At 44.7% G+C, this 28000-nt stretch overlaps 1 protein-coding gene across 1 annotated transcript; it reads left to right on the top strand.

Annotated features, from left to right (window-relative positions):
• On the top strand, positions 1–27988 carry sbk1 (SH3 domain binding kinase 1). The gene is made up of 4 exons (XM_014158895.2): positions 1–769; positions 24152–24399; positions 25019–25221; positions 25663–27988. Exons 1-4 carry the CDS (start codon positions 732–734, stop codon positions 26503–26505), a joined length of 1332 nt encoding a protein of 443 aa, XP_014014370.1. The 5' UTR covers positions 1–731; the 3' UTR covers positions 26506–27988.
• The last annotated feature ends 12 nt before the right edge of the window (positions 27989–28000 follow it).

Genomic DNA, 28000 nt, shown 5'->3' with positions numbered 1-28000 from the left:
GAGACGACGAGACGGGAGGGGAACAATGAAAGAGCTGGCTGGTAGTGCTAAGCAGCAGAGAGATTGGGAACAGTTGTGAAAGGGAGAGTGAAAAGCAACAATAGCACCCTGATTCAAAGAGGACAAATGGAGAAACTGTGAATAGGTGCAGATAGAGAGTCGGGTCATTTTCCACGCAGGCTGAAAAGTATGGTGCAAATGAATGGATTTGGTGTGGTGTTGAATTGGGTCATACAGACCCCAAGAAGAGCGAAAGATAAACACACACCCGCCCCTAGTTGCCTCGCAGGTTGAGGGTGGATGTGCGCTTTCGAGAGACGAACGGGCAATCTTACCGACCATCGCCAAACCATAGAAGATAACGGAGTCAATTCTCCATTGGCACCGAATAACCCTAAATAGAAGAGCGCCTTTACGCACGGAACCGAACAGAGAATTACTACCAACACAGACGAGAAAACAAGACACAAAGACGGACCCGAAGTCAGTTCACACTATAGGCTATTCATTTTTCAGACAAGAGAACCCTGCATAATTGAAACAAAAACACAACTGCAGTTTAAAAAGAAAACTTTCATATATGGACTCATTCGTTGATGTTGAAATACGATTCATTTCATTTAAAATAGAATAGTTAAAAAAAAACAGGAGATCTCGTCGGTTTATTGCCACCAAACCCCGGTGAATCAACCGGTCAGTTGAAGAGCGCAGGGGCTCCTCGCGCTGCGCAAATGCAGGACCATGGAGGAGACAGACAGGTCGCCAGCAGGTGAGTTAAGTTACAACCTCTGATTGGACTTCATTATCACAAACACAGATCATTAGCATATGCATACATCTTGGGAAATATGATGCAATGGCAACTTGAATCATAAACGCAATGAACCGTTATTTATTGGTCAGTCTGTGTTTGCTTGTTTGTTTCTATGTATTGTGCTTTAGGCTATGTGCATAATTTTTAGTGTAGCCTAGTCTCTAAAGATTTTCAGTGGACTTTATTTATTTGCAAGTGGATTGTGGACTATTCATTCAACAAATTGTGATCATTATTTCACATAGATTTGAAGAACCATATTCACCAGGCTTTCACTATTCACCTATGCAATATGTTTTCTTTGAGGAAAAGGTTCAAAATTGTCTCTATTGTACCTATCTCCTTTTTTTTTTTTTTTTTTTTTACAATAAAAACGATTTGATGAGCACAGGCATACCTTCAAGGTAGACGGGCTATTCAGTATATTCTCCAGGTGAACTTGAATGTGTGTTTCTCTCTAGGTGGATGTGATTGAGTTTCCCTCCACACATTTCCATAGTGCATGTACATTTTAAATCAGGCAGGATTTCCTTTCCCAGCCAGCACTTTGCATTTGTTATTTAGCACCATTATGCACTAACAGAGTAACAAAATGGGCACTCGGAAGCACCATAAAGCGAGTGTACACTCTGGTTAGTGGCGTTAATATCTCACTGATAATGGCATGTAATACATTTAAATGAGTGTCTGACTTTATTGAACAAAAAACAATAAAAGCAGTGAGCCTTCTGGGGTGTAATGGAACATGATGACGGTGAAGAGTTGGACATTCATTTTACTCACCATTTATTGCTTGATGATAAAGCCTTTACTTCCTTTACCTTGCAGGGCAATCACAGGACCATTGTTCACTAACAGCTTTGTAAAGTGTTCTTTAACAACTTTGTGAAGCCAGTATGTTACTGGACTATATGAATAAATCACACTACATTTTCACTCTATATACTGGAAAATAGTTAAATCCCATACTGTATAATTCATGGTAGCCTATCAGACACTGTAGCGTACCATATATATAATAGAACACGCTGTACTGTCGACAGTATGCACACCACTCTGCCCTGTTTGGCAATTAACACAGTGCACTGAGCAGTACACCTACTGTATAGCCTATGCCCTGTGTAGCGGGTAGACAGGGGGCAGGTTGGACACGAGAGACCTGGTGGGCTGGTAAATCATGACACACTTTGGTGGCAGATAAATTGATGTGCTTAACTGAATGGAAAGGCGTGATGTTAGATCAGCGGCATCTACAGCGGCGGCATCCCATCCGAAGTCAATGAGGCCAGAGGAAAGGGGAAGGAACGAGTGAGAGGATTGGACTTGATTAGATTGCAGCCCATCTGGTTCAGCGATCACAGCAGCCTCAGCAATCAATCCAGCCTGATGTCACCACAGGGTTGGTGTTTGGCGGTAGAATCCCCCCATCGTCATGGTAATACATCAAGGCCTGATTCTCTGGTTACAGTGGTCCCCTCCAGCCAATGGCCAAGTTTCTCTTTAGATCCTCCTCATCATAATACAGCCAAACTGTGTCTCTCTCCCAGCCTGTATTAGACTCTTCTAGACTCTAGTCTACTACAGTTGTTGTCAGTACAGCTGTGGAGTCACGGTTACCCTTCCATTTCATATCAAAGAGATTAATTATCCTCCCTGCCTTGGGGAAGGCTGCTGTGTTTCGCTCCCATTTCATGTCCTCAATCCTATAGTGTCAGTCATGACATTAAACATTCCTACACTGTAGTGTGCACACAGGGTGAGGGGGTATACAGTATATTTTCCTATTGGCTGGCTGAGCACAGCTTTTTGTCTGTTGAGTGGTTTTGTGTGGCTCTACTGTTTTGATAATTGCTTTTGTATGATGTAGACTAGTCATTTCATGTTGAATGGTGCACTACATCCTTGTAGTTCAATCCATTGTAGTTAGCAGTAGCAGACTGTGTAGTTTCTTTGAATCTAGCTGCTCTGCTCACAATAGAGCAATAATAGATGGACAGTTGACTGCTCTCTGGGTGTTTACCCTCGGGTAGGGTTACCGCTCTGTGCTGCGGTCCGTGTTGTCCAGTCCCTCTCCGCGTGGTGGCGAGGTGATGCCTTACTGTGCCTGACCGTCCCTGACCGTCCCTGACAGCTCTCAGCAGCAGCAGCAGGTGTTGAGGCAGGCATGAGAGAGAGAAAGAGAGAGGGAGTCAAGTGGCGCCCGCACGGCCCACAGGCTCAGTGGGGGGGTGGAGGACAGAGAAGAGAGAGCCGGATCAGCAGAGTGAAGGTGATTTGTCAAAATGAGTGGATGTGGCCCCGGCTGCTGGTCTGTCCAATCACCGGCCAGCAGGAAGTCTCCAAGGTTACGGGCCTGTGTGAGGAGAACTGAGGAGTGCTACTGTAGCTGGCTCTCCTCGTACCTGGCTCTACTGGCACGCGTGCTGTTATGGTAGATGATTCAGTTATTTACAACTGAGTGGTGGACCGCGGAGCTAGATAACACTCACTCACAGGGCGCTCCAATTGAACAGGGTGTTTATTGAGGTTATATTGAATAAAGTGTTTTGTTGTTCCTCTTAAGCATGTCCTCGGTGCTCACAAACTGTGATACAGTGCGTTTGTGTGTGACAGTGGAGGCCCCTCAGAGAAGGAAGGGGAGGACCATCCTACTCAGTGAATTTCCTTTTTTATTTTCTTTAAGTTGAAACTATACTAAACATATTCACGTCACCAAATGTTTTATTTTTTTATTTCACCTTTATTTTACCAGGTAGGCAAGTTGAGAACAAGTTCTCGTTTACAATTGCGACCTGGCCAAGATAAAGCAAGCAGTTTGACACATACAACAACACAGAGTTACACATGGAGTAAAACAGACATACAGTCAATAATATAGTAGAAAAATAAGTCTATATACAAAGTGAGCAAATGAGGTGAGATAAAGGAGGTAAAGGCAAAAAAGGCCATGGTGGCGAAGTAAATACAATATAGCAAGTAAAACACTGGAATGGTAGATTTGCAGTGGAAGAAAGTGCAAAGTAGAAATAGAAATAATGGGGTGCAAAGGAGCAAAATAAATAAATAAATACAGTAGGGGAAGAGGTAGTTGTTTGGGCTAAATTATAGATGGGCTATGTACAGGTGCAGTGATCTGGGAGCTGCTCTGACAGCTGGTGCTTAAAGCTAGTGAGGGAGATAAGTGTTTCCAGTTTCAGAGATTTTTGTAGTTCGTACCAGTCATTGGCAGCAGAGAACTGGAAGGAGAGGCGGCCGAAGGAGGAATTGGCTTTGGGGGTGACCAGAGAGATATACCTGCTGGAGCGCGTGCTACAGGTGGGTGCTGCTATGGTGACCAGCGAGCTGAGATAAGGGGGAACTTTACCTAGCAGGGTCTTGTAGATGACCTGGAGCCAGTGGGATTGGCGACGAGTATGAAGTGAGGGCCAGCCAACGAGAGCGTACAGGTCGCAGTGGTGGGTAGTATATGGGGGCTTTGGTGACAAAACGGATGGCACTGTGATAGACTGCATCCAATTTATTGAGTAGGGTATTGAAGTCGAGGATCGGTAGGATGGTCAGTAATAACTGGTTAAAACACTGTTTTGCAATGAAGGTCTACAGTAGGCTCAACAGCACCCTCTAGGGTAGACCAATGGTGTAGCCGGAGGACAGCTATTTTCTGTCCTCCGGTGGGTAGGTTGACTTCAATACAAAACCTAGGAGGCTCATGGTTCTCACCCACTTCCATAGGCTTACACAGTAATTATGACGACATCCAGAGGACGTCCTCCAACCTACCAAAGCTCTTGCAGCATGAACTGAAATGTTGTCCACGCAATCAAAGGTTCAGAAAATTACTCTATTATTAACGGAAGCATAAGCTGCATAAACTACAGCTAGCTAGCACTGCAGTATGGTGAGTTGTTGACTCAAGAGAGAGAAGGACAATAGTTTAACAATTTTGAGCAAATTCATTTATCTTTCAAAATTAAGGAGATGCAGCAGAGGGAGAGAGCTAGCTATATTTCGTTGTGTTGTGCACTGAAATCCACAAGTGAAGGGAAAAGCTGGGAGGAGGAGAGTGCGTAGATGCGAGAAAGAATTACACAACGAGCAAAGTGATGATGCTGTATGTGGTTCCTATGAAAGTGAAATGTGTGTGCGGGTGATCAGGGGTGTATTCATTCTGCTGATTCGGTTGCAAAACATTTCTTAAACAGAAGCAAGTGAAACGAAACTTGGATGAACCTACCTGAATTTGTCCAATAGAAACTCTCGTTTTAGTTGCAAAACGGAATGCAACTATTTGGACTAATGATTACCCCTCAGATCAGCTAGATACAGGCAAGAGTGTGCAAAACGGTATTGAACGTGTCACTGTCTGTCACCCTGATTACTTCAATTTGTCTCTCGACCTGTGCACCTACATTATGAACTTTTATTTGTAGGCTAGGTTGTAGCAACCGCATGATGGGTATACGGCAAATGTGAGTCCTATCACCTATCAATGTCATATGAATGACGGTCATCCAATATGCTGTAATAGAAAGTGGCACCTACCGACATGCACGCGCGTGTGTGAGTGAGAGATTATGAATTTTCAGCTGAGACAAAAGGTAGAGTCCATTAGGGCCTGGGAGAGAGAAGTGAGTCAGACTATGAAATCAAATTATTTCTTTCATTAGTCTCCTGTTTACATTTCTCAAGAATAGAGAAGAGGGAATTGAGAAGGTGGACTTTAGAACCTATGAAGAGCGCAAACTCTCCATATTGATTTGCTGTGTGGACATTTGCTGTGTCAGACACCCACTTTTTAGAATCAGTAGGCCATTTCCTCAGAATGGAATGTAAAGAGCGGCCATGTTGTTTCATTTCATTGAAGGTTTTTGACCACTCTAACACAGCAGATAAAGTAGACCTAATGATGACATTAATACAGCTATGATTGAATAACGTGAGCTGTCCAAAGTAGTGCCCCAGTTTACAGGCAATTCACCATAGCGTTTAAATTAAGCTTTTTTTTAAAATATTCTTTATATCGGTTGATTCGCCTCAACTCAAGCTTATGACATGACCTTCATCACAGAATGAACTTTTTTCTCACAGGCTACAATTAACTCTGATTGCGTTATTCAAACAGTTTTAATTAAATGGCCAGACTCAGAGTATAGGATGCTACTGTGAAGATGAGATCCCTACTGCAGTATTAAAGTCTAAGAGAGAGTTGTCCACTAGAAGTTGCCAAGCTGCGTCTATTATCAGGGGAGACGGTTCCCATGGAAATGTAATGTTAAAGGTCCAATGCAGCCGTTTTTATCTCAATATCAAATAATTTCTGTGTAACAATTAAGTACCCTACTGTGATTGTTTTCAATTAAAATGGTCAAAAATTTACAAAAATAGCTTCTTTGCAAAGAGCAATTTCTCAAGCAAGAATTTTGCTAGGACTGTCTGGGAGTGCCCACTGGACAAAAACTGGTTGAATCAACATTGTTTCCAGTCATTTCAACCCAAAATTCATTGTGATGACCAGGGGCATCATTTTTCAAAAATCTGAAACAGCTTTTTCCTGCTATCTAGAGACAAAATCGTTATGCTTAATTCCATGTAAAAAAGTATATTGTTCTGCATATCTAAGCATACCTCTTGAGCTGTCTGTATCCTCCTGACTGTTTTTTTAAACTAAATATGTTTCTCTGCATCTTTGCAAAAATTGTAAATGATTGAAAGGAATGTGAATCTTATTCAGTACATTTAGTAATTGCTTTTCTAAAGTCTACCAACCTTGCCAGCAGGCATGCCAGCTAAGATAGTTAGACAAGCCAGCTACTCTAACTTGATTGATAGCCTGAAATGGCTTCTTGGTAGCTAGTTATGAGGTTGCGAGATTGGGAACCTATCTGGGCTACCTAAAGGCAACTTCATAAAATTGCTAGGTGGCTAGTAATATTACAGAGAAACAACAACCAAAAATACGAATACCATTTTTTTTTTAAACAGGACAAATCTGAGTGGGCATGTGCCCCTGTGTCCCCTATGGGCATGATGTCTTTGGTGATGATGTGGAAAACTAATTGAATTTGCAAAAACGCATCAACGTAAGGGAATTTCGTATTTTTGGGTTGATTTCACATTGAATTCATGTTAGTTGACAACTCAACCAAATGTAAATCAAAACTAGACGTTGCACTGACATCTGTGCCCAGTGCGTGGGGAGAGGAGGTTAAGGGTAAAACGTGGGGAGGGTAAAACGGAAAACTAGCTGTTATTGGCAGAGAGGTTTGAAACTCTCTTTCCCATTGTTTTATTAACTAATATACTGCCTGGTGATGTCACCAGGCAGACCAAAACTCAGTCCCACCAAAACAGGCTAAAATTCAGGCGGTCTTTTCAAACAGCTCTTACACTAACATGGCATCATCAATTTTCACAATTGCACAGTATTATTCCAACCTCATAGTGTGGACATATATATAAAACACAGGAAATCATATTTTTGACTGCACTGGGCCTTTAATTTAACACCAATATGAAAGACAAAAGAGCCTAATTATTGATGTGTTCTCATGTTGAGATGAATGGAGATGAATAGGCACTCAAACACGAGGCCAATATTGTACAGATAGAACATTACAGTGAATATGGGAAAAGGATGAGATGAGGCACGAGGGATCAATTATAGATTCAAGACAAAACAATCTTTACACAAAACAACGCTAAGTTTAGTAAAGAACAAAGGAGACATACAGTACCTTCAGAAAGAATTCATACCCTTGGACTTCTTCCACACTTTGTTGTGTTACAGTCTGAATTCAAAATGGATTAAATAGATTTAAAAAATCCTCACCCATCTATAGACAATACCCCATAATGACACAGTGAAAACACGTTTTCAGAAATGTTTGCACATTTATTACAAATAAAAAACAGAAATACCTTATTTACATAAGTATTCAGACTCCTTGCTATGACACTACAAATTGAGCTCAGGTGCATCCAATTTCTTTGATCATCCTTGAGATGTCACTACAACTTGATTGGAGTCCACCTGTGGTAAATTCAATTGTTTGGACATGACCTGTCTATATAAGGTCCCACAGTTGACAGTGCATGTCAGAGCAGAAAATATACCCCCATAAAGTCCAAGGAACTGTCCGTAGATCTCCAAGATATAATTGGGATGAGGCATAAATCTAGGGATGGCTATTAAACTGTAACGGCCGTCGTCAAAATGAGACCAAGGTGCAGCGGAGGATGTGTTCATCATGAATCATTTTAATGGACCGAATGAACACTTTACAAAAATAAACCAAAAACGACCAGCAACAGTTCTGTCAGGTTTAACAAAACTAAACAGGAAAAATATTCACCCACCAAAACCCAAAGGAAAAACAGGCTGCCTAAGTATGACTCCCAATCAGCAACAACGATGTACAGCTGTTCCTGATTGGGAGCCATACCCGGCTGAAACAAAGCAATCCCACACATAGAAAAACAGACATAGAATGCCGACCCATGTCACACCCTGGCCTAACCAAAAATAGAGAACAAAAAACCCTCTCTATGGCCAGGGCGTTACATAAACAATTTCTAGAGTGTTCCGTTTCCAAGAGCACAGTGGTCTCCATCATATGAAAATTTAAAAAAAATATGGAACTACGCAGACTCTGCCTAGAGCTGGCTGTCCGCCCAAACTGGGCAACCGGGCAAGAAGGACCTTGGTCAGAGAGTTGACCAGGAACCCAATGACCACTCTAACAGAACTACAGAGTTCCTTGGCCAGGATAACAGTCTCTACAGCACTTCACCAATCTGGGCTTTATGGGAGAGTGGCCAGATGGAAGCCACTCCTGAGAAAAAGGCACATGACAGCACGTGAAAGACTCTGAGATAAGACAAAATATTCTGTGGTCTGATGATACTATTGAACATTTTGGCCTGAATGCAAAGCGCTATTTCTGGAGAAAACAAGGCACAGCTCATCACCCGTCTAACACCATCCCTACTGTGAAGCATGGTGGTGGCAGCATCATGCTATTGGGATGATTTTCAGCGGCAGGGACTGGGAGACTGGTAAGGATAGAGGGAACAATGAATGCCAAATACAGGGAAATCCTTGATGAGAACCTGCTTCAGAGTGCAAACGACCTTAGACTGGGGCAAAGATTTACGTTCCAACAGGACAATGACCCCCGAGCATACAGCCAAAGCAATGCTGGATTGGCTTCACAAGAATGTGAAAGTCCTTGAGTGTCCCAGCCATACAAACTGAAACAAAAAATAAAACATTTTGGCATTAGTCTCGCAGGGTTCATCTCTATTCTCATCTCAAGCCAAGAGTTTGTTCAGTAAAGGTCGTCTGGCTATTTCACTAGCCATCTCGTGTCTGGGCGTATGGAGGTCCAGGCTGTTACTGTAGACCATTTTAATATAATAATACAGTTTTTGCAATTTAGCAGAAATGTTTGTGTGTGTGTGTTGTTCACGCAGTTTCTTCTGTCTGTTAGTGTGGACTATTCTGGACCTTAAATGGTATGTTTTTGTCTGTTAGGGCATTCTGGGCTTTAAAGGGGATGTCTTATCTGTTAGGGTTAGCGAAGTAGACGACCTCTGCGCTGATGGCTGCTAGAGGTCATTTTGCAGTTCACAGCACAGGAAACATTGCAGAAAATACCTAATGGCTGCATGTGGTGATCTCTAGAGTCTAGAGCAGTGTTACTCGCTATTTTCTGTAAGGGGGCCACTTTGGGTTGAGACAATTATTCAGAGGGCCGCACAGATCTTTCATTTGTTGTACTTTTTCTTCCAATATTATCAATTATCAATTGAGAGAAAATTCAGAGCAATAGAGCACATGCAATTGATTTGATGTACAGCACTTCACAAATATATACATACACACATCAAATAGGCTACATCACATGTATAAGACCCATATTAAGGGTTACCTCAGTAGTTGGATGAGCGAAAATGTCCCTTCTGCTCCTTGACTGAATTCATTCTAAATGTGTAGTCTGTTGTTGTTATCCTTGTGAGGCAATCCAGGTGTGCATTGGTCAGTCTGTTTCTCTGTTTTTGTTTCACAATGTTCATTGTTGAAAATGTTGCTTCACGTGAATAAGTGCTGACCAAAAATTGTGTCACCTTTTGCACACACTGCTTCAGAAGTGGATACACTGTGTCTGACACAAGGCTCCAGAAATGTGTAACACCTGATCTTAGTTCACCTTGCAATTTGTCATGTGCCTGCAGCTCCACTATCTCACTCTCTATTCCAGCACGGTCAGGACAGAGGGCTGTGATGACTGGGGTCAGAGATGACACTGGCACATGAAAGGGGTTCTCAATGAAGTTGAAAAACTCGAACTCCATGATATTCTTGAATCTTGACTCAAACTCTGTCAACTCTTCCAACACACGCACAAATGCATCATAGCTAAAATGTTGCAGTATGTCTGGGTTGGATGTGGTGACTGCTCTGAGCTTTGGGAAATGAACAAACTGTCTGTCAAACAAACAGTGTGGTGATTTTATTTTGAAATGCTGTGACCACACTCAGCATTTTGCCCGGAGTTTTAGCTTTCCCTTGGAGCTGGAGATTCACCATGTTCAGGTGGCAGGTGATGTCAGTTAAAAAAGAAAGCTTTAATATCCACTGTGGATCATCCAGCTCTGACTCCTCTCTCCCCTTGCTTGCAACAAATTCACGGATTTGAGGGAGGAGAGAGAGAAATCTTTCCAAAAACTCTGCCACGAGACAGCCATCTCACCTTGTTGTCAATTATCAAGTCGTCGTATTCTGTCTGGCATTCCTCCAGCAACTCGCGGAATTGCCGGTGATTCAGTGCCCTCGCAAAAATAATGTTCACCCACGCACACGACTTTCTGCATCACATTCTGTAAGTCTTTGAGTGCTTCCTGATGAATGATACAATGAAACGTAACAAATTCGGGAATATCCTCTCTCTTTCTCATCAGACCTATGAGTCCTTTCTCCTTTCCTCGCATGTTTGGGGCACCGTCAGTGCACACAGATGCCAGATTTCACCAGTCAATATTATCAGCAAAAAATGTAACAAGGACTTTCAGAATATCCTCTCCTAGTGTTTGTCCCTAAAGAGGCAGTGAACATAGAAGTTCCTCTCTGAACGACTCATTTTGAGGGAAGCGGACCCAAACACATAATTGGGCAATGTCACTTACATCAGTGCTTTCGTCAAGCGCAATACTAAAACACAGCGCCACGGATATGTCAGTTATCAGTTGCTTACTGATGTCCTCGTCAATGTCTTCTATCCGTCTTGTTATTGTCGAGTCTGAGAGTTGCAGTCCCTTAATTTGCTTTAAAATAGCTTCCTTGTTTGTGAAATCAGCATACAATATTTTGGCTGAGGCCAAAAAAACATTCTTTGACAATTTCCGCGTCTGTGAAGGCCTTGTTTCTCGCGAATATCCAAGCAATCTCTGCAACAGTGCTAGATCTGTCCATCATTTGTTATTGTCCTTTGAGCTGCGCTATTTTGTTGTTTCCGATGTTGCTTTGTGGCAGATATGTTTTGTCAAAGTTGGCATGATGTGACTGGAAATGTCACTCTACATTTGCTCCTTTAAAACTATTGACTGCCTTCGGGAAAATAAGACAAAGTGAGCTGGTCCCATCATGCAGTTCAAAAAAATACTTGTCTGTCCATTTCTCTTGGAACTTTTGGTCGATTTCCTTCTCTTAGCCATCGAAGCCACATTAGCTATGTTAGCTATGTTAGCTAGCTGCATTTCCCCGCCGCCATCTTCCTCATTTTCCTGGTTCTCTGGTGGTTGTTTGTTCATAGCTGTCACGTTATTCTCCAGCTCTTCCCCCTCATTTTCTTTGTCAATAGATTTACGTTTCTTTTTTACAATAAATCGATCCATGTCGCCAGACTGCAAAATTAGCTAGTAGCAAACTGATATGTGTCGGTTGCTGTAGCTGAGCAGTTGCGTTTTATTTCGGCAAATGTTCTATTTCGGCCTTACTGTTCAACAGCTGTGCTATACTGCCATCTATCTGCCATCCAGGGAACAATAGATATATTCAATGAAGTGATTCAGGCCTGCATTAAACACATTGAATTGAAATTGTATCATTGTTATGTATTATGAATGGAAAATCGGAAAATCACTGTGAGTCGGAAATTAAGGGCTTGCGGACCGCAAGCGGACTGCGGGACACGTAATGAGTACCACTGGTCTAGAGCAATGAAGGTTCAGAGGTGCTAAGAATGACATGAATTGGGAATGAGAAACTGGAATAGATCTCTCACTGCAATCTGCTCACCCATTTTAATGGCAGTCATACTGTATTATTTAACTAACATACCTTTATTTAAGTGTTTTGATCTAAGTAGATACAGTTGAAGTCGGAAATTTACATGCACTTAGGTTGGAGTCATTAAAACTAGTTTTTCAACCACTCCACAAATTTCTTGTCAACAAACTATAGTTTTGGCAAGTCGGTTAGGACATCTACTTTGCGCATGACACAAGTAATTTTTCAAACTATTGTTTACAGACATATTATTTCACTTAGAATTCACTGTATCACAATTCCAGTGGGTCAGAAGTTTACATACACTAAGTTGACTGTGCCTTTAAACAGCTTGGAAAATTCCAGAAAATGATGGCATAGCTTCAGAAGCTTCTGATAGGCTAGTTGACATCATTTGAGTCAATTGGAGGTGTACCTCTGGATGTATTTCAAAGCCTACCTTCAAACTCAGTGCCTCTTTTCTTGACATCATGGGAAAATCAAAAGAAATCAGCCAAGACCTCAGAAAAGAAATTGTAGACCTCCACAAGTCTGGTTCATCCTTGGGAGCAATTTCCAAATGCCTTAAGGTACTATGTTCATCTGTACAAACAATAGTATGCAAGTATAAACACCATGGGACCACGCAGCCGTCATACCGCTCAGGAAGGAGAGGAGTTCTGTCTCCTAGAGATGAACGTACTTTGGTGCGAAAAGTGAAAATCAATCTCAGAACAATAGCAAAGGAGCTTGTGAAGATGTTGGAGGAAACAGGCACAAAAGTATCTCTATCCACAGTAAAACAAGTCATATATCGACATAACCTGTAAGGCCGCTCAGCAAGGAAGAAGCCACTGCTCCAAAACCGCAATAAAACAGCCAGACTACAGTTTGCAACTGCACATGGGGACAAAGATCGTACACTTTGGAGAAATGTCCTCTGGTCTGATGAAACAAAAATAGAACTGTTTGGCCATAATGACCATTGTTATGTTTGGAGGAAAAAGGGGATGCTTGCAAGCCGAAGAACACCATCCCAACCGTGAAGCAGCATCATGTTGTGGGGGTGCTTTGCTGCAGGAGGGACTGGTGCACTTCACCAAAGAGATGGCATCATGAGGGAGGAAAATGATGTGTATATATTGAAGCATCTCAAGACATCAGTCAGGAAGTTAAAGCTTGGTCGCAAATGGGGCTTCCAAACGGACAATTACCCCAAGCATACTTCCAAAGTTGTGGCAAAATGGACTAAGGACAACAAAGTCAAGCTATTGGAGTGGCCATCACAAAGCCCTGACCTCAATCATATAGAAAATGTGTGGGCAGAACTGAAAAAGCGTGTGCGAGCAAGGAGGCCTACAAACCTGACTCAGTTACACCAGCTGTCAGGAGGAATGGGCCAAAATTCACCCAACTTATTGTGGGAAGCTTGTGGAAGGCTACCCAACACATTTGACCCAAGTGAAACAATTTAAAGGCAATGTTACCAAATACTAATTGAGTGTATGTAAACTTCTGACCCACTGAGAATGTGATGAAAGAAATAAAAGCTGAAATAAATCATTCTCTCTCCTATTATTCTGACATTTCACATTCTTAAAATAAAGTGGTGATCCTAACTCACCTAAGACAGGGAATGTTTACTCTGATTAAATGTCAGGAATTGTGAAAAACTGAGTTTAAATGTATTTGGCTAAGGTGTATGTAAACTTCCGACTTCAAATGTACATATGTGTATGGATCATTTGAGTGTGTAGACTCTATTCAGTTATTTTAATGATATACACTGGCTCAATAAAGCAAGGGACATAAGGATCTCACACCCGTGAAATCCGTATATATCCATGGTGCCACTCTTTTATAGCTGCTGAAGACAGAGTGGGATCAGAGAGCAGTATGGGAGCACAGTGTGGCATGTGGCCTTAACTGAACATTTACGCTGAGTCGTGAGGAAAGAGACCCGGTGGAGAAGCTCTGCCTCCCTCATGCAGCGTCGCAGCTGCTCTCTGGGAGAGATAGAAAACACAATGGCCCTTTGATAGTGTCACTGCCGGACTGTGTGTATGGGGGCACACACACATATTCAAATGAGTGCACAGACACACATAGACAGACGCTCACACACAAACCAATACACATGCAAACTGAGCTCAGTCACACACTTATGCACACACACATTCATTCAAACCCAGACTCACACATAACCCTCCATCAACACACCCACAAAGCACTTTGCAGGTTCCCATTTCCTGGTTCCCATTTAGAACTTTAGGCTGCAGCTGATGTATCTCTTCCCCTCATCACATTCTGGGTCTCTTAATCATACACTGCAAAGGAAATGAGGTAGCAGAGTCTTTGGTTCGGGGGTGTTTTTGTCTTAGTGGAGGCTGAGTAATGCGATTAGACTTGATGCCGGAGCGTTACATGTTCCCCCGTGGAGCCCTAGGTGGCTGCAACTAGCAAGCTAGAGCTGAAGGAGAGCCAGTAAACAAACATTCATTATGATTGATGGATCAGGAGCGGGATGGGGGATCCGGTCTAGTCAATCTGTTTCTAACTTTCAAAGGCTATTTGGGCAATTGAACCAAACCTGTTCAAAGCTGTTTTTTGATAGCAACAAATGAGCAAAATAGATATAAATCCAAGATGGCGTAGCAGTCAGACGTCTTTGTCATTTCGTGTCCCTTGTATATATATTTTTACATCCTTTTCTTCGCATATCTTTAAAAAATATTTTCCTAAACCTCAACTTCTAAATACTCTCCTGCAACCCGCCTCACCCAATGTGGCGTGGATCTATTTACTTCGAATCTGGAATCCCTCAACTGAAGCTAGCCAGCTAACTACCTACCAGCTATCAGTCATCAAACCATTGCTAGCTGTCATCAGCTAACCTTTAGCTCAGAAAGCTCTCGCCAGTTCGAACAACGTGACTCAAACCAGAGCTTAACGGACCTATTATATACCGACATAATCTGCCCGAGGATTCCAACAGGCCCCTCAGGCGCGACGTCCGCTGAAGGCCCATTCTGCTAACCGGCCTGCTAGCAATCTAGAGCTACTTGGAACCCTACTAATTCCACAACAGGTCTATCGACGTCTCCGCACGAAGAGGCAAAAACAGACTTACCCCCATCGCAACTTCCCCCAAAGGCTAACTTGCTAGCCCCAGTCTGCTAACTGCTAGCTTGCCTGCCCCGGTCTGCTAACTGCTAGCCCCGGTCTGCCAACTGCTTGCTTGCTAACCCGGTCTGCTAACTGCTAGCTTGCCAGCCCCGGTCTGCTAAGTGCTAGCTTGTTTAGCCCCGGCCTACTAACTGTTAGCTTGTTAGCATCGGCCTGCTAACTGTCTGAATCGCCGTGTCCCCAGTCAGCCCAACCAATCACTGGACCCATATGTTCACTTGGCTATGCATGCCTCTCTCTAATATCAATATGCCTCGTCCATTACTGTCCTGGTTAGTGATTACTGTCTTATTTCACTGTAGAGCCTCTAGCCCTGCTCAATATGCCTTAACCAACCATGTTGTTCCACCTCCTACATATGCGATGACATCACCTAGTTTAAACGTCTCCAGAGACTCTATCTCTCTCATCATTACTCAATGCCTAGGTTTACCTCCAATGTACTCACATCCTACCTTACCTTTGTCTGTCACGCCCTACCTGAGAGAGTCGTTTTTCTCTGTTTGGTTAGATCAGGGTGTGACATGGGGTTGGCATTCTATGTGTTGTATGTCTATGTTGTTTTTTCTTTATTGGCCGAGTATGGTTTCCAATCAGAGGCAGCTGTCATTCGTTGTCTCTGATTGGGAATCTTACTTAGGCAGCCTTTTCCCCACCTGTGTTTGTGGGTTATTATTACTTCTGTGCATGTTGTGTGTATACACGCCACAGTTGCGTTACGTTTCTTGCTGTTTACCTTTTTATTGTTTTGGTTCGGTTTTCTTCAAATAAAGATGTGGAATTACCGACACGCTGCGCCTTGGCTCATATATGACAGGGAATTTGAAGATAGAGAACGTGATAGAATAACCCACCACAAGAAGGCCAAGCAGCGTGCGCTGACTGGGAGGACGAGCTGGACCGGGGTGAATCAACAACAGAAGCCCGAGAGGCAGCGGCAAATTATTTGGGGGGCACACGGGGAGATTGGCGAAGTCGGGGTTGAGACCTGAGCCAACTCCCCGTGCTTACCGTGGGGAGCGAGTGACCGAGCAAGCACCATATTATGCGGTGATTCGCACTGTGTCGCCAGTGCGCACTTACAGCCCGGTGCACTCGGTGCAAGCTCCTCACAGTTCCCGTGCTAGAGTTGGCCGTGAGCCAGGAAGAAGTGTGCCGGCTCAGCATTCCTGGTCGCCAGCGCGTCTCTTCGGCCCAGGTTATCCTGCGCCAGCTCTACGCACGGTAACACCATTCATCAGCACAAACCTTATTAGTCCTGTACCAGCGCCCCGCCCTTGCTGGGCTACAGTGACCATCCAGCCAGGACAGGGTGTGCCAGCCCTGAGCTCCAGACCTCCGGTGCGCCTCCACGGCCCAGTGTGCCCTGTGCCTGCTCTGCGCACCCAGTTTCCTGTGCGTCTCAACAGTCTGGTGAGACCGGTTCCAGCTCCCCGTAGGAAGCCTCCAGTTATGATCAATGGTCCGAAGCCTCCAGTGATAATCCATGGCACGAAGCCTCCAGTGATGATCCATGGCCCGGAGCCTGTAATGATAACCCATGGCCCGGAGCCTGTAGTGATAATCCATGGCACGAAGCCTCCAGTGATGATCCATGGCCAGGAGCCTGTAGGGATGATCCATGGCACAAAGCCTCCAGTGATGATCCATGGCGCGGAACCAAATCAAATCAAATCAAATGTATTTATATAGCCCTTCGTACATCAGCTGATATCTCAAAGTGCTGTACAGAAACCCAGCCTAAAACCCCAAACAGCAAGCAATGCATGTGAAAGAAGCACGGTGGCTAGGAAAAACTCCCTAGGAAAAACTCCCTAGAAAGGCCAAAAACCTAGGAAGAAACCTAGAGAGGAACCAGGCTATGAGGGGTGGCCAGTCCTCTTCTGGCTGTGCAGGGTGGATATTATAACAGAACATGGTCAAGATGTTAAAATGTTCATAAATGACCAGCATGGTCAAATAATAATAATCATACTAGTTTTCGAGGGGGCAACAAGCACGTCCGGTGAACAGGTCAGGGTTCCATAGCCGCAGGCAGAACAGTTGAAACTGGAGCAGCAGCACGGCCAGGTGGACTGGGGACAGCAAGGAGTCATCATACCAGGTAGTCCTGAGGCATGGTCCTAGGGCTCAGGTCCTCCGAGAGAAAGACAGAAAGAGAGAAAGAGAGAATTAGAGAGAGCATATTTAAATTCACACAGGACACCGGATAAGACAAGAGAAATACTCCAGATGTAACAGACTGACCCTAGCCCCCCGACACATAAACTACTGCAGCATAAATACTGGAGGCTGAGACAGGAGGGATCAGAAGACACTGTGGCCCCATCCGATGATACCCCAGAACAGGGCCAAACAGGCAGGCTATAACCCCGCCCACTTTGCCAAAGCACAGCCCCCACACCACTAGAGGGATGTCTCCAACCACCAACTTACCGTCCTAAGACAAGGCCGAGTATAGCCCACAACGATCTCCGCCATGGCACAACCCAAGGGGGGGCGCCAACCCAGACAGCAAGACCACGTCAGTGACTCAACCCACTCAAGTGACGCACCCCTCCCATGGACGGCATGGAAGAACACCAGTAAGCCAGTGACTCAGCCCCTGTAAAAGGGTTAGAGGCAGAGAATCCCAGTGGAAAGAGGGGAACCGGCAAGGCAGAGACAGCAAGGGCGGTTCGTTGCTCCAGCCTTTCCGTTCACCTTCACACTCGTGGGCCAGACTATACTTAATCATAGGACCTACTGAAGAGATAAGTCTTCAGTAAAGACTTAAAGGTTGAGACTGAGTCTGCGTCTCTCACATTGGTAGGCAGACCATTCCATAAAAATGGAGCTCTATAGGAGAAAGCCCTACCTCCAGCCGTTTGCTTAGAAATTCTAGGGACAATTAGGAGGCCTGTGTCTTGTGACCGTAGCGTACGTGTAGGTATGTACGGCAGGACCAAATCGGAAAGATAGGTAGGAGCAAGCCCATGTAATGCTTTGTAGGTTAGCAGTAAAACCTTGAAATCAGCCCTTGCCTTAACAGGAAGCCAGTGTAGGGAGGCTAGCACTGGAGTAATATGATCAAATTTTTTGGTTCTAGTCAGGATTCTAGCAGCCGTATTTAGCACTAACTGAAGTTTGTTTAGTGCTTTATCCGGGTAGCCGGAAAGTAGAGCATTGCAGTAGTCCAGCCTAGAAGTAACAAAAGCATGGATACATTTTTCTGCGTAATTTTTGGACAGAAAGTTTCTGATTTTTGCAATGTTACGTAGATGGAAAAAAGCTGTCCTTGAAACAGTCTTGATATGTTCTTCAAAAGAGAAATCAGGGTCCAGAGTAACGCCGAGGTCCAGTGCAGCTATGATGGGGTCTAAAACCAGACTGAAGCGTTTCGTATACATTGTTTGTCTTCAGGAAGGCAGTGAGTTGCTGTGCAACAGCTTTTTCTAAAATTTTTGAGAGGAATGGAAGATTCGATATAGGCCGATAGTTTTTTATAATTTCTGGGTCAAGATTCGGCTTTTTCAAGAGAGGCTTTATTACTGCCACTTTTAGTGAGCTTGGTACACATCCGGTGGATAGAGAGCCGTTTATTATGTTCAACATAGGAGGGCCAAGCACAGGAGGCAGCTCTTTCAGTAGTTTAGTTGGAATAGGGTCCAGTATGCAGCTTGAGGGTTTGGAGGGAATTTGAAGATAGAGAACGTGACATTGTCTGTACACTATGCCTTGAATCTATGCTATCGTGCCCAGAAACCTGCTCCTTTTACACTCTGTTCCAAACGTGCTAGACGGCCAGTTCGTATAGCCTTTAGCCGTACCCTTATCCTACTAGGTGACATAAACTGGGACATGCTTAACACCCCGGCCATCCTACAATCTAAGCTTGATGCCCTCAATCTCACACAAATTATAAATGAACCTACCAGGTACAACCCCCAAATCCGTAAACACGGGCACCCTCATAGATGTCATCCTAACTAACTCGCCCTCCAAATACAATTCTGCTGTTTTCAATTAAGATCTCAGGGATCACTGCCTCATTGCCTGCATCCGTAATGGGTCTGCGACCAAACGACCACGCCTCATCACTGTCTAACGCTCCCTAAAACACTTCTGCGAGCAGGCCTTTCTAATCAACCTGGCTGGGGTATCCTGGAATGACATTGACCTCATTCCGTCAGTAGATGATGCCTGGCTATTCTTTAAAAGTGCCTTCCTCACCATCTTAAATAAGCATGCCCCACTCAAAAAATGTTGAACTAGGAATAGATATAGTCCTTGGTTCACTCCAGACCTGTCTGCCCTTGACCAGCACAAAAACATCCTGTGGCGTTCTGCATTAGCATCGAATAGCCCCCGTGATATGCAACTTTTCAGCGAAGTTAGGAACAAATATACACAGGCAGTTTGAAAAGCTTAGGCTAGCTTTTTCAAACAGAAATTTGCATCCTGTAGTACTAACGCAAAAAAGTTCTGGGACACTGTAAAGTCCATGGAGAATAAGAGCACCTCCTCCCAGCTGCCCACTGCTCTGAGGCTAGGAAACACTGTTATCACCGATAAATCCACTATAATTGAGAATTTCAATAAGCATTTCTCTACGGCTGGCCATGCTTTCCAACTGGCTACCCCTACCCCCGTCAACTGCCCGGCACCCTCCACAGCAACCTGCCAAAGCCCCCACCATTTTTCCTTCACCCAAATCCAGATAGCTGATGTTCTGAAAGAGCTGCAAAATCTGGACCCATACAAATCAGCCGGGCTAGACAATCTGGACCCTCTCTTTCTAAAATTATCTGCCGAAATTGTTGCAACCCCTATTACTAGCCTGTTCAACCTCTCTTTCGTATCGTCTGAGATTCCCAAAGATTGGAAAGCTGCCGCGGTCATCCCCCTCTTCAAAGGGGGTGACACTCTAGACCCAAACTGCTACAGACCTATATCTATCCTACCCTGTCTTTCTAAGGTCTTCGAAAGCCAAGTTAACAAACAGATTACCGACCATATCGAATCCCACCGTACCTTCTCTGCTATGCAATCTGGTTTCAGAGCTGGTCATGGGTGCACCTCAGCCACGCTCAAGGTCCTAAACGATATCATAACCACCATCGATAAGAGACATCACTGTGCAGCCGTATTCATCGACCTGGCCAAGGCTCACCACATTCTTATTGGCAGACTCGACAGCCTTGGTTTCTCAAATGATTGCCTCGCCTGGTTCACCAACTACTTCTCTGATAGAGTTCAGTATGTCAAATCGGAGGGCCTGTTGTCCGGACCTCTGGCAGTCTCTATGGGTGTGCCACAGTGTTCAATTCTCTAGCCGACTCTCTTCTCTGTATACATCAATGATATTGCTCTTGCTGCTGGTGATTCTCTGATCCACCTCTACGCAGACGACACCATTCTGTATACTTCTGCCCCCTCTTTGGACACTCTGTTAACTAACCTCCAGACGAGCTTCAATGCCATACAACTCTCCTTCCGTGGCCTCCAACTGCTCTTAAACGCAGGTAAAACTAAATGCATGCTATTCAATCGATCACTGACCGCACCTGCTCGCCTGTCCAGCATCACTACTCTGGATGGCTCTGACTTAGAATACGTGGACAACTACAAATACCTGGGTGTATGGTTAGACTGTAAACTCTCCTTCCAGACTCACAGTAAGCATCTCCAATCCAAAATTAAATCTAGAATCGGCTTCCTATATCGCAACAAAGCATCCTTCACTCATGCTGCCAAACACACCCTCGTAAAACTGACCATCCTACCGATCCTCGACTTCGGTTATGTAATCTATAAAATAGCCTCCAACACTCTACTCAACAAACTGGATGCAGTCTATCACAGTGCCATCCGTTTTGTCACCAAAGCCCCATACACTACCCACCATTGCGACCTGTACGCTCTCGTTGGTTGGCCCTCGCTTCATACTCGTCGCCAAAACCACTGGCTAAAGGTTATCTACAAGTCTCTGCTAGGTAAAGCCCCGCCTTATCTCAGCTCACTGGTCACCATAGCAGCACCCACTCGTAGCATGCGCTCCAGCAGGTATATCTCACTGGTCACCCCCAAAGCCAATTCCTCCTTTGGCCGCCTTTCTTTCCAGTTCTCTGCTGCCAATGACTAGAACGAACTGCAAAAATCTCTGAAGCTGGAGACTCATATCTCCCTTACTAGCTTTAAGCACCAGCTGTCAGAGCAGCTCACAGATCACTGCACCTGTACATAGCCCATCTGTAAACAGCCCATCTATCTACCTACCTCACCCCCATACTGTATTTATTTATTTACCCTGCTCCTTTGCACCCCAGTATCCCTACTTGCACATTCATCTTCTGCACATCTACCATTCCAGTATTTAATTGCTATATTGTAATTACTTCGCCACCATGGCCTATTTATTGCCTTAACTTACCTCATTTGCACTCACTGTATATAGACTTTTTGTTTTCTTTTGTTCTACTGTATTATTGACTGTATGTTTTTTTTTCTTCCATGTGTAACTCTGTGTTGTTGTATGTGTCGAATTGCTACGCTTTATCTTGGCCAGGTCGCAGTTGCAAATGAGAACTTGTTCTCAACTAGCCTACCTGGTTAAATAAAGGTGAAATAAAAAAATAAATACACTGCATAGACAATGTGCAATACAGTTTTCACTCCTAGGTAGAAGACATGCTGCGACTTACAGTATGTCTATATATCTCTCTCTAATCGTGACTGATAAATTAGTATTTGTGTTCTTATGGAAGATATTTAGCGAGGCACACTTTTATCATTTGGCCTTGTTTATTCTCAGCATGGCTCCTGAGAGGCGTCACTGCAGACCCTGGTTCGATCCCGAACTGTATCCCAATCGGCCGTGATCGGGGGTCCCATAGGGCGGCGCACAATTGGCCCAGCGTCGTCTGGGTTAGGGGAGGCCGGGGTAGGCCATCATTGTGAATAAGAATTTGTTCTTAACTGACTTGCCTAGTTAAATAAAGGTTAAACAAAAACAAATACAAAATGTGAACGTCTTAGAAATTAAGGTGGCTCCAAATAGCTGTGTCCTATTTCAGTTTCCTCCCTCTAATTCATCTTACAATATTTATTACTTTCTTCTCATAAGATATAGCTGAGTAATCTCAAATGGACGAGAGGAAGAACAAAAAGCTGGGCTGTGGAGGGAGGGAGAGGAGAAAGAGCCTTCAGTGAACTTGTGTGTGTCTGTGTGTGTGTGAGAGAGAGAGCCAGAGTGCTCGCTTTCCAATGTTCCAGCTCTGTGTGAAGTACACACTGTTGGGGTTTGTGTGTGTGTTGATATTCATGCACAATAGACGACATCTCCATGTGAGATCAGCCTTGCCTTATCAATAACCCTATCTGTGTGTACAGTACAAGTAAACACACAGCACGTACAAACAGTCACACATAATGACAATGGTAGAGATGAATACATTTGTTTGTTTTTTAGGTCAGCCTTGCATTCCGAATAAGCTTATCTATTGTGTCATAGAGTGTAATAAAGTGTTGATGCCCTATACGACCACAATGTCCTCCAATGGTCAGTCCGCCCTATTGCAAAGTACTACCAAACATCTCAGCGACAACTTTTTCAGGGTTCAGCAAATTGAGTCGGCAGCTAGCCCAGAGCCACTACAAGCCAAATATATTTACTGGGCACAACTAAAGTAATCCCTTTTTCTTCCTTCACGCTATCGATTGTATGGAAATGCATTTCTATTGGAAAAGGCACTTGAATATAATCTGGATTATATTATTATTATTACATTATATCCACCACTGTCTTTACCATTTCTGTGTCAGCTGTTTCTATCCCTACATCCAACTGCCCAGCTCCATTTTCGTGTACTGTCAAGGTCAATATTATCTGCATGAGTTCCTAGAAGATCAGCGACCCTTAGACCCAGTCTAAGACCCATGTCTAACTTCCCAGAGGGACTCTATGTCCAATATGTTTACCAGGCACCAAAGGAGGCTGGTGGGAGGAGCTATAGGAGGACGGGCTCATTGTAATGGCTGGAATGGAATCAATGGAACCGTATCAAACACATCAAACATATAGAAACCATGTTTGATTCCATTCTATTAATTCCATTCCAGCCATTACACAGAGCCTGTCTTCCTATAGCTCCTCCCACCAGCCTCCACTACCAGGCACACAACCCAATCCCCTTCTGCTCCCCTGCCACTGCATTGATTGTATGCAAATGAAGATGTACTCGAACCTGTCGGTTATGCACTGAGTGGACAAAACATTAGGAACACCTTCCTAATATTGAGCTGCAGCCCCTTTTGTCCTCAGAACAGCCTCAATTCGGATTTTACAAGGTGTCAAAAGCATCCACAGGGATGCTGCACCATGTTTCCTACAGTATCAAGTTGGCTGTATGTCCTTTGGGTGGTGGACCTTTCTTGATACACACGGAAAACTGTTGAGCGTGAAAAACCCAGCAGCGTTGCAGTTCTTGACTGACTCAAACAGGTGCGCCTGGCACCTACTACCATACCCTGTTCAAAGGCACTTAAATAATTTGTCTTACTCATTCACACTCTGAATGGCACACATACACAATCCATGACTCAAGGCTTAAAAATCCTTCTTTAACCTGTCTCCTCCCCTTCATCTACACTGATTAAAGTGGATTTAACATGTGACATCAATAAGGGATCATAGCTCTCACCTCAGTGTAGTCATTCACTTGCACATAGGCAAACAAGCACACACACACGCATACACACACAAACACACACACAAACTAAGTCAAAGTTGTCACGTGTGTGTGGGATCGCCAATAAGCTTGCTGTATTTAGCAGGAAACTCTCCTACTCTTTATTGTCTCAGACATGACATAATCTTATGTTTGTGTGTTCTCTTCTGTCCCCAGTGTGCCCCACAGTGTCAAGGCGAGCCTGTCTCTGTCTCCGTCGGGGCCGGGCCAGGTGGGCAGCGGCAGGGGCTCTCCCACCTCCAAGGTTGGCTACTGCGGTGGTGGCGGTGTGCCTGTGGAGGACATGCAGGCTCTGGCCATAACCTCCCTGTCGGCTGCAGATGTGGCCAAACACTACGAGCACATTCGCAAGCTGGGCAAGGGCACATACGGCAAGGTGGACCTGGTGGCACACCGCACACAGGGTGAGTCAGAGGAAATGCATGGGTGTGGCGAAGGGACATTGTTGGGAGCAAAGGTTTCAATAGAGTTTACACGGTCATACCACAACAGGACCAGAGAGCCAGATGGTGCAATAGAATGTAGGCTAAATCAAGAGTTCAATGAAACTGGGCACCACAGTGACAGAGTGTTTGTGAGGTCAAAGGTCACGATAGTGTAAGACTTTAGGGTGAAAAGGCTCTTTAGGTTGAGAGTTCATTAAAAGGTTACATGCCATTAAGGTGAAGAGGGCACTAGACCGGGTTAAAGTGCAGTGGGAGCTTTCTAAGAAGCCCTGATTGCACAGCTGTGTGCTTAGTCAACAGCTGAGGGTGTGTTTCAGAGCACAGAGGCAGCTGGTACAGAGAGGGGAGTGGAGGAGGTTTCAGATACACAGAATCAGATTGCACTGGCATATTTAGTTCAATTCACTTAATAAATGTCAGTTTAGTTTATACATTTGCCTTGACTCTAAAATATTGCTCTGATACTGTACAGTATTTTGATACAGTCTGTCTTCTGAAGTGTTGCCAAACATCTTTTCCCATGGGACATTCAAGTATTCATTCATTCATTCTGTTCTTCTCTGTGTGAACATATCAGGCACCAAAATGGCTCTGAAGTTTGTGACAAAGAGCAAGACGAAGCTGAAGAGCTTCCTGAGGGAGTACAGCCTGACGGGCACACTGAGCTGCAGCCCCTTCATCATCAAAGTCCTGGATGTACTCTTCGAGACCGAGGATAGCTACGTCTTCGGACAGGAGTACGCCCCCGCGGGAGACCTGTTCGACATCATTCCCCCCCAGGTACTGTTCTGGATCATGCTTATCATCTGCCCACCAATCACTGTTCTCCCACACCTTAGCCAATCAAGCGCAGTGTTTCAAAGCAATGTGGTTTTAACAAGCCCTTCTGGGATTGGAGCCTTGTCTAAGTCCCTACTCAGATTTGAGCTGCATGCTCCTTTAGTGTGTACTGTAAGGCTCTCGTTTAATTCCAGTGCTTTTCAGTGGAGGGCTACCTTTGACTCAAAGGTTCTTACTCTAGGTTGTTAAAGCTGAGTGCAAATATAATGCTTAACAAAACCTATTTTGTCCCACTTTACTCCCTCTACACCCCTATTCGGTTTCTTTGTCATTTAATTTATTGCACTTAGTTTTCCTCCCCTCCACTGTACACTAAAACAAATCTGTTCACCCCTATTTCTTTCTTCCCTCCTTCCTCCTTTCCTATCCTCCTCCTTGTAGGTTGGTCTTCCGGAGGAGATGGTGAAGCGCTGTATGCAGCAGCTGGGTCTGGCTCTGGACTTCATGCACAGCAAGAATCTGGTGCACCGTGACGTCAAGCCCGAGAACGTGCTCCTCTTCGACCGTGAGTGCAGACGCATCAAGCTGGCTGACTTCGGCATGACACGGCGCGTGGGCTGTCGCGTGAAGCGTGTGAGCGGCACCATCCCGTACACGGCGCCAGAGGTGTGCCGCGCCAGTCGTGTCGAAGGCTTCCTGGTGACCACCAGTCTAGACGTGTGGGCCTTCGGTGTGCTTGTCTTCTGCATGCTGACAGGTAACTTCCCTTGGGAGGCAGCGCTGCCCGCCGATGCCTTCTACGAGGAATTCCGCCGCTGGCAGCGAGCGGGTTGCCCCACAGCTGCCTACCCGTCCCAGTGGCGCCGCTTCACCGATGACGCCCTACGCATGTTCCAGCGGCTGCTCGCTGCCGAGCCTGAGAAGCGCTGCGGCGTGAAGGACGTCTTCTGCTTTGTCAAGTACGAACTGGTCAGCGAGCTCCGACGCCGCGCCTCCTGCCGAGCCAAGAGAGGCGAGAGGTCCAGTTCGTCTGGCGTATGCTCCGCAAGCTGTACCTCCAACTCCTCTTCGTCTTCCTCCTCATCACGCTCCCACAGACACCCAGAGCCCTCCACCCCCCCTGGGACGACCTCACTCCTGCGCCCAGCGCCCCTGAAGAGGAGTGTCCTCTCTGACACCCATTCCCCTCAGGAGGAGTCTCCTGGCCAGCACCACTCTTCTCCGGGCCGGGAGAAGACCAAGAGCCAGATGGTGATGGCTACTGCCATAGAGATCTGTGTCTGAGAATGAGGGGATGAGCAGCAGTATTTGTGGCTGTTGCCACAGCGATAGGAAGCTGTGCAAAGTAATAGCGACTGCCATTGAGACTGGAGTGAAAGGTTGACGTATTACAACGCTGCCGAGAAGAACCCCAATGTCAAATTCCTGACTGTGCCACAGAAATTGGTATCATCACTCACAGCAGCGTACTATAGGACGAGTCATCACTAGAGCATGCGTTTGTCATTTTGATTTGTGACCTATGAGTCGGAGAAGCAACATTCAAGAGTCCACTGACTGACACCGTTCAGCCATTTTGCTTCTAAGCCCACACAGTAACACTGCTAATGATGCTAACAAAAGAACAACGCTAGCCATTTCAAAACAAGGAGTTTGGTAGAAAGACGCAATGCTCTCTGACGTCACATCTATTCTCTCCTTTCTCCCTCATTTCTCAATTTTTTCTCTTTCTTCCTCCGCTTCTCTCTCTCTATGAATATATTTAACCTCGGGAGGCCGAAACGTTAGCTGGTCAGGTGACTTAAAGTAGCTGATCTGAGGGCCAGTGATCCAATAGGGAAAACTGATCTTCTAGCTGACATATTGCTGAACCAATGGGATCTCACAGATTTTCTGGACATTCCAAAGTGTGAAAATAGCTATGGACAATAGGGGAGAAGGATTGTTTTTCAAAAGAAGAAAATATTTGAAAGTGACTCTCCAATGGAGCAGTTACTATGACGACAGGACATTGCTCATCTAGACTGTCTGGACTGAGACAGGACCTTGCTGTCAGACATCGAGAGATTCTAATTTGGGCAAAAGTTCGTCCTCTCCTCGACTCCTCCATCCTCTCTCCATGATCCGAAAACCAATAAGTGTTCGAGTGGTGGAGGAGAGTGTCAATTCGTTAGTAGGCGAAAGAAGGAGCCTGCTCACCTCCTCGATTACCTACTTCTGCAGAGGAAGCACAAGAGTATCCTCGTGGTGGCAAGCGCGGAAGTATTTTAATACCTGCCCCTTTGAATCAGCTGTTGTTTTCTTGAAGGAGAAAAGCATGCAAACATTTAAAAACGATATGCTACTTATCCTTTTATCTATAAAATGTCTTGCACAACTATCTAAATTCGTTTTTTATCACTTCAAACATTTATTTTGGGGATTCCACCCATGGATATATAACATATATCTCTATGATTCCACCCATGTAAACATAATTTGCCTAATATTGTGCGAGTGGAGAGTCTTGTTTCATATATAGTAAGCGAGAGAGGGAGGACGCAGGAGAGAGGACACAGGAGTTGAGCAAATCCAAATGAGATTCCCCATTATCTCAGGACATCTTAGCGGGTCACTTCCTGTCTCACAATGACTTCCTTATTAGGATTACAAGTGATTTCCTCTGGTAGACAAACAGTTTAAAAGGACACATTTCATACTGTGTGCTCATTGGCTCATACAGGCACAGGTATCTTCAGGTGTGAAAATAAATGATTTATTATATTGACATTCAAATGCT

The sequence above is a fragment of the Salmo salar genome, chromosome ssa19 (assembly GCF_905237065.1).
Source record: "Salmo salar chromosome ssa19, Ssal_v3.1, whole genome shotgun sequence".
Lineage (NCBI taxonomy): Eukaryota > Metazoa > Chordata > Actinopteri > Salmoniformes > Salmonidae > Salmo > Salmo salar.
The sequence above is the reverse complement of the archived record's forward strand: the minus strand, read 5'-3'. Positions and strand labels throughout refer to the sequence as shown.

Coding starts and splice junctions, on each gene's coding strand:
- sbk1 (XM_014158895.2), top strand. CDS start 732: ATGCAGGACCATGGAGGAGACAGACAGGTCGCCAGCAG. Junction 770..24,151: donor GACAGACAGGTCGCCAGCAG/GTGAGTTAAGTT, acceptor TTCTGTCCCCAG/TGTGCCCCACAGTGTCAAGG. Junction 25,222..25,662: donor TCGACATCATTCCCCCCCAG/GTACTGTTCTGG, acceptor TCCTCCTTGTAG/GTTGGTCTTCCGGAGGAGAT.